Genomic DNA, 11,315 nt, shown 5'->3' with positions numbered 1-11,315 from the left:
GGCAGGGGGATTGGAACTGGATGAGCTTTAAGGTCCCTCCCAACCCAACCCAGTCTGTGACTCTGTGATCTCTGTGGACACGTAGCACCAGCACTCTCCCACCACACAATGCTGAATGCAAATTCACCTTGCAATAAAAGATGCAGTTCCAATGAAATATCCCCATCTGTGAATATTTCTGCCTTGTTATCACATGAGCCACAGACACCCATTCTCTGAGGGAATTCTTTTGTGTGCACAAGAGAAAACAAGGGCAGCTGAAGGACTGCAGCGACTATTGCAACTGCCAGAAAAAGTAACTCCCTCAAATTACATGCTTCATATTTTATTTCTTCCACGGCATCATAAGCACAGACATTTACCTTTCACACAGCAGTTATAAATGTACCATTGATTTTTTTTTTACCTTGCTTTTAGTATGATGATCTTGAAGTGCTAGCTGGTGGACCGTTCACATAAAGCACTCCAAATAACTCATAACAAGTTTAAAGCTCCCTGAGCATCACTGGATGCAAACTATGTTTACTATTTAACTTAGGGAGAAAAGTAATGAAACATATTTGGAATTTTTTCTTCCATTTTTACCTTGCCCTTGTCAAAAAAATGGATAATTTCTTGATAGAGTTGATCTTTCAGCTGTCCTTGAGTAGCAGCCTGGTATCCATCTCGCTGGGTAAGATGTGCTGCACATGCTTCTTCTGACCACTACATCATACAAGAAAGAGAGGAAAAGAGAAAGCAAATCAAAAGTTATGAAATATGCCAGTAAAATTAGGCAAAATAAAAAAGACATTTTTTTATTTTAAAAACCATTACCACAGCTAACACATTAACACAGATTTTTTTGCAGTTGTGTACTTTGATTCTTTGGGCACAAGGCCCATTGATTTGAATGCTGTAATTGGAGGCTCATTACACATATCAACTGGAAGGAAGCTTCTTGAGAGGGCTTCCTCTCTTCAGAGTGTTTGAGAGACTGACCTTGGCCTGCTAATGGGTACAACCTGCTGGATGCATTAATGAACACTTTCAGGTTTACGTTGAGAGAAGCCCCAAAGCCAAGATACATCAATACAAATGGAAAGGACCAGAGGAACAGAAATTAAATGGCTGAAATTCACAGAGAAAGTTTGGAGGCATGGAAAAGCACAACTAACTTTATACAGCCTGTCTGAAATTAGTAGATTATTTGCTCTGCCAGCAAATGCCTAATTAATGAGGAGCAAGGCACAGATATTCATGTCCTCCTCCACCTGAGAGGAGATCTCCTGGGGGTCTAGAACTTCCTCCCAAGGGGCAGAGGAGGGGCAGGCGCTGATCTCTTCTCTCTGGCCACCAACGAATGCCAGGAGCAGAGGGAATGGCAGGAAGATGTGGCAGGGGAGGGTGAGGTTGGCCATGAGGAGAAGGTTCTTGAGGCAGAGGGTGGTGGAGCACTGGAACAGGCTCCCCAGGGAGGTGCTCATGGCACCAAGCCTGACAAGATTCCAGCAGCATTTGGCCAAGGCCCTGAGGGACATGGTGTGAATGTTGGGCTTGTCCTGTGCAGGGACAGTAGTGGGACTGGATGATCCTTGTGGGTCCCTCCCAACTCATAACATTCTGTGATTCTATGATAATCCTAGAGCTTTCTCCCTTGCACCTGCATTATTCTGGTGTCCAGTGAGGGACAGATGCAACTGAAACCTCTGGACTCCAGCACTTCTATCATCTCTTCTCCACCTCCCTTCTCTCCTCCAACTAATAATCCCTATGACCTACCTAGGGATGAGACAACACTAGAGCCTTTTCCCTAGACAGGGTGCTAACTCTACAGCCTACCCTTCCACAGCTGTCTATTTTCATGAGGCTAGCAGGAAATTAATACCTTAAAGACTCACAAATCTCTATTAAATCAAATCACAAACCTCCATTAACTCAAATGAAACTCATCAATTAAAAAAGAGACAGGTGCTCCAATTGTTGCCTTAAGAAACCAAGTTAAAAAAACCTAAATTCACTAAAGAACTGTTCACCTTCTTCTCTAAAAACCAAAGTTACTAAAGGAGGAGGACTGCCCACTGAAATAAAATGGTGTAATTTTAAGAAAAGAAGCAAAAACCACTCAGAGATCGGCAACTCACAGGTTCAGTCCCAGAATTACTGTTACATCATCCAGTTTTACCTCCTGTATCTTATTAAATGTCACCCAATTACTTCTCAATTTGGCCGAAACGTTTGTGTTTGGCTAAAGCAGACAACTTCGACAAGTTCATACCACCAATCTGTGCTTCTGAGCAGCACAAACTTCACGGAGTTTGCAATGCAATGACATTTTTTTCCAGCGTACTATCTTCTGTTTAGTTTCGAACACCTTAATTTTGACTAAATGGGTTAAAAATACAACTAAAGTATCCTTTTTTTTTTTTTACCTGTGCTTCATCAGCTTGCATTAATCAGGAGAAAAGGATGGCTCTCTCTCCTCTGCAGAGACAGCCTTCTCGCAAATGTAAAGGTGAAACTTTTGAAAGCTCTCACTCTTGACCTAATGTGATCCCATTAAAATCAGTGGGATGAAATATGTGCCAATGATGAGTGTCATTGAAAACCTCGTCCTCGAGGTTTGACAGAAAACTCAATTGCTTTAAGTTACACGCATCACACTATTGCTGCTTCTCAAGCAATACTGAACTCCTCCAGCCACCACTAACTACTGGGAGTAACAGGATATTGTATTAGATAAATCAATATACTTTTATAATAAAATAATTCCAAACTAGAATGTAATTATATTTATAAACAAACATCTGTTTAGTCATGAAAACCTGCGACAAATACTACCCTTACATTTGCCATCTTCTATTGATTTGCATTATAAGAAAAGAAAACTAGATATTTCTTTCCAATAAATTAAAGGAATACATTAAAACACTCATCTGGTCTCTGAAGACATTCTGTAAGGAAAACCAAAATTGGCTAAACTCTAATTTAAAGTCACATAAAAGTCACATATTGACTAAGAAGTTCAAGCAAGAACGTGTTTGAATGACATTTTATGGCATGGCTCATTCCATCATTTCCCTCGCGGAAGGGAACGAATGCTTTGTCTTGTCTAAAAGGTTCATTCATGTAAAGTGTGATGAGCAAGGATTACACAACTTGTCAGCCCTGTTTTACGTCCCTCGTGGGAATAAGAAGAGATCTTTATAGCCGCAGACTCAGCGAGTTACTCACACCAGCTTCTACCCACAGGCAACTGACTGCACCAGCCCGTGTGACTGAAGGTGTCAGAGCCATCTCCTCGCGTCTTCACCTCTCTGACACATGGCTCAGCATAGAAAATTTCATTGCCAAGGAAGATTCTGCATCCAGCAGGCTGTGGCCAACAACTGCCCCTGCTTTTAATAATCAACAAAGCTATTGCTGCACTGCTTTGGCACTCCAGATGAATCTTACTGATGTTTTCTCGTGTAATAACCCTCTATTTATTTTAAAATACAGTAAATATATTTCAAAGTGTCTTAATTTAATAACCCTCTATTTATTTTATAATACAGTAAATATATTTCAAAGTGTCTTAATTTACATTGCACATATACAGTCTGCATCATATTTAGGATTGTTATAGTTTGGATGCAGCTGACTCGGTTTTGAGGTACGAGTAATTCTCAGTGAATCCATTAAAGGCTTTTCATTCAACTTTTCCAAATAGATATTTCACACTCATCTTTCACTTGGGATTGCTTAGATAAAATCAAAGACTGCTGAGAACAAAGAAGGGAATCAAATTCCCTTATAAAATGGGGTACCATGAGCATAGCTGCTGCAATAATACCGAAGGTTGCACTAATAAAGCTGCAATAACAGAGAAGGTTGCAATGCTCTTGTCATTGGCATGAGAAATAGATGAAGGGGAAAACACAGTTCTCAATTATTCTGTCCCTGACTCTCTGCCCATAAGATCACGAGTGCTACCATCCTCCAGGGAAGCAGAGAGAGATCCAGATCTCCCTGGAGAGAGAAAGATTTCACTGTGGGTGGTGAAATGTGAGGAAGAAGAACGTGACTAAAGCAAATGCTTCAGAAAACACTCATTGTTATGAAATTGAGATTTTTATGCTTTCTATTGACTGCTTTTTAAAATTAAAACATAAAACTCCTTCCTACTAATTCAGTGATGACTAGGCTACTTTAAATTCAGTGATTTCCATCAGCTCTTAAGTGCAGCATCCTTCCATATGGTAACACTGGAACACGGTTAGAATCATAGAATCACAGACTGTGGTGAGTTGGGAGGGACCCACAAGGATCATGGAGTCCAACTCCTGTCCCTGCACAGGACAAGCCCAACATTCAGACCATGTCCCTCAGGGCCTTGGCCAAATGCTGCTGGAATCTGGTCAGGCTTGGTGCCATGAGCACCTCCCTGGGGAGCCTGTTCCAGTGCTCCACCACCCTCTGCCTCAAGAACCTTTTCCTCATGGCCAACCTCACCCTCCCCTGCCACATCTTCCTGTTGGCACATGCTGCCACATTTGTGACATAATAATGGAAATAAGCTGCATGCTAGACACATCACCATCTCCCCAGAAAGTTTTCAGTGAGATTAATGCTTATGCAATACAGCTTCATGACATTTCTGACCGACACTATCTAGTGTGAAAAACTCAAATTCCTTATTTACATGCACCTTTTATAGACACAACACTTTATTTATAAATATTGCAGGTTACACCAAAACATTTCTTGAAGAACAGCAATATGGTTATGTCTCTTGAAATGTTCTATAAACTGTGCAACACTGCATGAAAATGACGTGTACCTTTGAAAGGCATGGGCTTGGAAAAGGGACTATTTGAATCTCTAATTTTTCAAAACCAAAACTGAATCTACAGACACCCAAGAGCCCTTGAAGACAGTCTCCAGCAATCTCTTGTGTTGCCTCTGCAAAAACAATCCTGTGGAGAGCTGATTTACTGCACGATGCGTTTAGATGCTTCCACACTTTACATAATTTTGATATTTAAAAGAAATTCAAATTACAGCTTGGCAATTTAGTCTTGACTCGACTGTGTTTCCGTTCATTTCAGATCAGAGTAAAGTGTGCTCTGACGTACACAGATGGCAGAGGGCTGCTTTCCTGCACGTGTAAATTACATGTGGAAAAGAAAAAAACCGACATAAGAAGCAGCACATGGTTGTTCATCACTTTAAAGTGCAGATGTTCCAAGATGGACAAACAATTGTTCACTGTTAACACCATTTTCACAACTCGCTATGTATTTTGGTGTTACCTTCAGAAGCTTTGCATGCAGAAGTAACGTGTAGGCAGCTTCCGTGTAGTTATCACATTCCTTGTGCAGGTCACACAGTTTGTACAAATACCTGCAAGTAATAAAAACAACAGTTCTTAAAAAAAAACCCCAGTTGGTTCTGAAGTGTCACTAAATAATTTACTTTGAAGACTAAAATGGTTCAGCTCTATCTACAAGCGGCAAATATAAATGGGATTATTTAAAACTCGTATTTCTATGTGCAGACACCTTCAGGATCATGTGCATTTCCATCGTGGTTTTTTTCCAATACATATAAGTGACTTGTGATGCATAATAAATTCAATACAGATTTCGTGCAAGAGATACTGCTCTAATTGTTCGGCTAAGGATACAGATATATGTCTTCTCCCTTAACTTAAATATCATCACACCTCTGGAAAGGGCTTCTCTTAATTCATTTTTAATTTTTTTTAAATAACAATTTAAAAAAAACCCCAAAACCTATTAAAATTGCATTTTGAAAAAGCCAGTGAAAATACAGAACTTTGATATTTATTAGAAGTTTGTTAACAGAAACAGGAGAGAATTTAGGTGGGAGTTTGACAATGAGAGTTGTGATGCTGAATAGGGCAGATTTACAACTCGTAACTTGACGTGTTGGTCAACGGTTATCAGTCCTGCCTTTTGCTAGATTTTAGTTGCTTTTTGCAAATTAATAAAGCAATAATTCAAACGATTTTATTTGCTCTTTGCAAATTAATAAAGCAATAATTAAAACCATTGAAACAACAGGAAGCTAGTTCACAAGTGAAAATTCTTCCAGAAAGGTAACAAGCATCTGAGAATGAATTCATGAATAATATTTCCATACCTAAAACAGCAGTAAAAACACAAGCTTCATCATTTTAGCACAACAGTCGAGCCAATTTTAAGCCAAAGCACAAATAGAGGACTAGGAACCCTGAGGTTTACAAAAAGCACAACAACCTATTACCATTTTTACTTTGTGTGAAAATAGATTTTGAAAGGTTCCTAAAAGCTTTAAATTTAAGATAAGTATCGGTCATGATATTATTTAATAGTCTTTTTTACCCCCAAGTCACATATTTTGTACCTCGCCAGGAGGCAAAATTATTTCTTTGCTCAGCTTTCTTTGGACTGATTTGTTTTCTTCATGTGACAACACTCCTGAGTATTTCAGCGTTCACCAGAATAGAACTGAAGGAATTGGAGAAGGGGGACAAAAATTTAAATCTCATTACTCTAATCTCCAATGCTCACTGTTCTCAGTGAAGATAAGCTTTTGAATCTACTTCAGGTTCAGTAAAGGTATATTTTTCCATGACTCCTGTTCCTCCAGCCCCTAAGTGACTGCTTAATATGAACTTAATTTTCTCCAATTACGCTACGGTAAGTCAAGCAGAGTTTGTCACTGGTCATGTTTACAAACCTTATGTACATTTCTTCTCTCTCAATCTCCTTGTAGAAATTCTGAAAGACAACATAATTTTGTTACAAAGTCTTTGATTTCACAGTCTGGAATGGATACAGAACATGCTGTAAATTAAAAATTCATAATTGCGTAACATCAGCCTCAAAACTGCAAAATGAAATTTGCCTCTAGTGATAGAACACAAGTTATTTAACTTATAAAGTCTAATGCTGTGATGTTTCATGATGGAGCATATTAGGGCTTATGTCTCATTGCAAAGGTTAAGAATTTGCAAGACTGGTACTGCTAGAAATCTGCTTCTGGCATTTGCAAGTCACACATCATTAACTATCTGCAGTTGAAATTTTGTAATACACAAACCCCAGAATTTTTAAGCAACAGTTGTTTTCTGGATTTCAAACTCCAAACCTTAGTTGAACAATACATCATCTGCCCTTGAATTCTAATCGTTTCTTGGGAAATAAGAAGTGAGATTAGTGTTATTTATCTGGTTTCATGTGCCACACATTATCATCACTCTCTTCAGAAATGTCTGAATGCCTCCGGTGTTGAGATAAACTAGTTAACACTACAAATATTGTAAATGCGAGATATGATAAACTGGGCGAGATACTAAAGGCATTGCTGAAGCTAATTTAAAATTTGCCTTCAAAAGTTCAAGTATAGCTAAGAAAACAAAATAGAAACAAATTCCTCCTTCACTGAATTACAATATATTGCAATGCTGAATTAAACCAGTCTGAGGAGCCACTAACAGATGCACAAGCCCAGTACTACTCTTAGTACTACTACTAGTACTTTGTATCGGGCCCAAGCCCAATACAAAACTGTTCCTTTCAAAGTAAACCAAAATCCAAGATAGAATCTAGGTACTGGAGTTAAAAAGGACGGATTATTCAGTGGATATAACATTTTAGTTCATGTAACTGCTCTCTGGTTTTGAGTTCAACTCAAAAGACAAACTGAAGCACATGAACTGAAGCTCCTAGTGGAAGGTGTCCCTGCTGATGGCAGGGAGTTGGAACTGGATGATCTGTAAGGTCCCTTCCAACCCAAACCAGTCTGGGATTCTATGAAAAATTTTGGCTGTTTTTTCTTACTTGTGTTTTGTTCACGTTTTTAAAGGAGAAGAGAATTCTGACTTCAGTGGATCAATAATGCGAAACCATTTTATCCTAATATTGCAGTCAGCTGCTCTGCGCTTCTGATGCAGCTCAAGAAGCAACATCAAATCCACCAAAAAGGGAAGGGGCTCGGGCAGCAGGTTGACAATGACACAGATGACACTGACTATGGTTCCCTCTCCCCCAAAAAGCAGCCCCTGCTCCTGCCCCATAGTTGGGAGCAGGTTCCCACATCCCCCTCACCCACGTGCAGCTCTGCAGCAGATGGAACAAGGAACTGATGGGCATGAAAAATAACTGGAGGGGAAGAGAATCATAGAATGGTTTGGATTGGAAGGGACCTTAAAGATCATCTAGTTCCAACCCCCCTGCCAGCAGCAGGGACACCTTCCACTAGACCAGGTTGCTCAAAGCCTCATCCAGCCTGGCCTTCAACACTTCCAGGGAGGGGGCATCCACAACTTCCTTGGGCAACCCTCCTTGGATTTGCTCGGCTACCTTGGTGGCACACGTGCTCTCACCAGGGTTGCCAGGAGTAAGAACAAGCAGCTGAGGGAACAGATAGAGTTTTTATTATTTAACATCAGCACTGGCTTAAATGTATATCAAACCCTCTGACTTAAACTATAGTCAATACAGACCAACTTAATCCTGTGAAATCCTCTGCGTCATTCATGTCCCAATTAAGAACTCTTTGAGACTTCAGGTGGGAATTGTGCTGAGTATCAACCCCGAGTCAGATTTTTGCAAAGGCATAAATTTGATTTCAGGTGCTTAGAGAATGATGAAAGGATTGTGTTGGCCCTGGAGGCCAAACAGGACTTTAAAAGCAAGGTGAGGTTTTAAATCATGCTTACTGAAAACGCAGGGAAGTTCTGCCCAGCCATGAGTTCCCGCATTTCCCACAGACCGCAGCAGCGTTGTGCGCAGAGAGCTCACGGTGATTTAACCTGACAGCAGTAAATCACCCACAAAATCTATCATCATCTGCAAATGTTTGAAACATTTCAATGACAAAAATCAGCATCAGAAGATGCTGTTAGAGACACTTAAAGGAAACAAAACCAAGCCCTGAGTGTGCCATTGGTCCCTCTGCGGCTGGTACGGCAAGAATTACTAGGAAGATACTCAAGATTATTATGACAAAGAGAAGGAGAAATAAATTCACCTTCCTTAGGAAATTTTCCTAGTTTTATAAATTGTTATCATGTTTTAGAGCGCATAGTGTATGTGATTTTTTATTTCCTATCTGGCATGGTGTGAACTGGCAGGCTTTTCTAACTCAAATTCTGCTCGGGAGGACGCTATGACTTTCCTGCGGGCAACCTAACAGCACTTGTTAGATCAACAGCTGGTGACAACTCTCCCAAGTTCCTCCTCTTTTCCCATTTCCTAAATATTCTGATGGTTTTTGATGTTCACAGAGAGGAAAAAAAATATAAATTAATAATAAAATTCCAGTTTATGATTTGATGTCTCTATCCTCTCTCCCATTCTAAGCGCGCTGCACGAGTTGAGGACATCTCCATTACTTGCAAGTGCTAAAGCTACAAACTATTTAATCAGATCTTTCCAAATCAGCCTGAACAAAATCAGCCACACCACTGTCTGTGCCCCATACATTTAAATTCAATAAAAGCTTTGATAATGATATAAGGATGAAAGCGCTGAATCCTTAGTGGCCAACAGCTTAATATTGAGTCCTACAGGGAAAATCAAATCTAACTAATACAATGTTTAGGGGTCTCTCAAATTTATGTTGACATAATTTTTCCCTATGTGTTGACTTTGTGCTAGTAAAATCTCATACTCTAATGCTTCCACTGAAGAGTATGATGTGCATGCCATGGGGACAACTTCTACTGTTTCCAACTCTAGCCTAAATGGAAAAACAGTTGTAGCACAGAGTAGATATCCCAGAATTTCTGGAACTAAAAGGAGGAAATTTTCTGCTGTGAATTAAATAATTTCTCAAAAAAAACTGAATATGGAAGCTGAGCAGTAAGCAGAATACAAATGGGATTGCAAATGCACGAAAAATTTGGTAGAAAACTGCTCATTACTCCAACGTTCTGTATGTCAAAGTGGTTTTTTGTATAAAGCTGGGCAAACATCAATTGTAAATGTCAATGAACAGCCCTCAAAGATCAGGGCCTGAAGCTTTCTTTCTTAAATCTCTCCCCTAGAATCAATTACAGAAGTAATAACCCACAATTTCATAGATTCAAACTTTCACGAGGAGCCCGACATACACTCTGTTATAAACCAAATTGTCTGTGGAAGGTGTAAAATCAAGAATGCAGCTATCATTTCAGGCTGGTGACTCCTTGCTTACCAGCACGTTGACAGTACAGCTCATGCGGTTCTCCTTGTTCTCGTCATGCATTATGGTCCTGTAGTCCAACAACCTCTCCATTAAGCGGACAACAAGTTTCACAAAAGTTTCTCCAGTCTTAGCAAGGTATTTGTGTTTTCTGCAGTGCTCCAAGAGACTAAAAAAAACAATTACATTCGCCTTGTTAATCACACGTAGGAAAAAAAACAACCCAACAAACCTTGACTCAGGTGCAACTTTAAACATTGTGCATCATTAACAGAGTTTAATTATTTCTGGGCTACAAAGTTCATTGTCGTCTAATTGCTCTCTCTCCTGACTTGATTGTGACATAAATCTCGCCGCTGATCAACACTTACATTTTGTCAAATAACACTTTGTACTGCTCATCTCCTCTGCCTCCTTCCACTTCATGATCCAGTTTCGTGATGATCTCATTTTCAAACTATAATTAAACAAAGCAAGCGTAAATAATCAGATGGCAAATATTTCACTTTATGATTGTAGCCTCAATGGTTCACAGATTGGTTGGGTATCTCGGTGAGATGTTTAGCCACTATTTTAAAGCTTGATTGACTTTAAGAGTTTGCTGGTCTCTGGTATTAGACTCTCCATGATGATCTGCTGCCCTACAAGGACTTTTTCGCTGAAGAAATTATTGGTCACGGTGTTAAATGAAGTGTAAATATTTGCATTACGAAAAACTAAATAAGGAGATTAATGACAAGAATGAGGATGGGGGAAAAAGAAGACACAAAGCCAGGGACAGAATGTCCCCTGTAATAACGGTAATAGCTACAAAAGTAAAATACAAAAATGTGGAAAGCTCGATGAGAGAGGGATGAGAGGAGAAGAGGAGATGAGAAGAGATCTCATCTCCTCTTCCAAGGCTGGATAGTTCAGCCCCATGCACATCCTAGCATCACTGACATCCCTTTTCAGTGTAGAGATACTGACTCACAGTGGGGCACAACTCAACTAACAAACCTGGTATTAACAAGTCAACGCAGAGAGGAAGGAAGTTGTTTCAAACTTAAGAGTGATTTCATTTGGGGAATAATAAAAGAATGCAAATTGAAGTGGGCATTAGAATATATTTTAAATGCAAACTGGATAATTCATAGAATCATAGAGTGTTGTGAGTTGGA

At 39.6% G+C, this 11,315-nt stretch overlaps 1 protein-coding gene across 1 annotated transcript in view; it reads right to left on the bottom strand.

The window, feature by feature from the left end:
- Positions 1–10,612, bottom strand: part of LOC104532558 (dedicator of cytokinesis protein 1) — a gene marked incomplete at both ends in the record, with an annotated part of 60,901 nt that extends 50,289 nt beyond the window's left edge. Inside the window, 5 exons of the mRNA XM_010177797.1 lie at positions 586–705; positions 5,274–5,364; positions 6,706–6,746; positions 10,168–10,324; positions 10,527–10,612. Coding sequence (XP_010176099.1) covers positions 586–705; positions 5,274–5,364; positions 6,706–6,746; positions 10,168–10,324; positions 10,527–10,612 — 495 coding nt within the window. The remainder of the gene's footprint in view (positions 1–585; positions 706–5,273; positions 5,365–6,705; positions 6,747–10,167; positions 10,325–10,526) is intronic.
- Positions 10,613–11,315: the final 703 nt, after the last annotated feature.

This window comes from Antrostomus carolinensis, unplaced genomic scaffold (assembly GCF_000700745.2).
Source record: "Antrostomus carolinensis isolate BGI_N321 unplaced genomic scaffold, ASM70074v2 scaffold5281, whole genome shotgun sequence".
Lineage (NCBI taxonomy): Eukaryota > Metazoa > Chordata > Aves > Caprimulgiformes > Caprimulgidae > Antrostomus > Antrostomus carolinensis.
The sequence above is the reverse complement of the archived record's forward strand: the minus strand, read 5'-3'. Positions and strand labels throughout refer to the sequence as shown.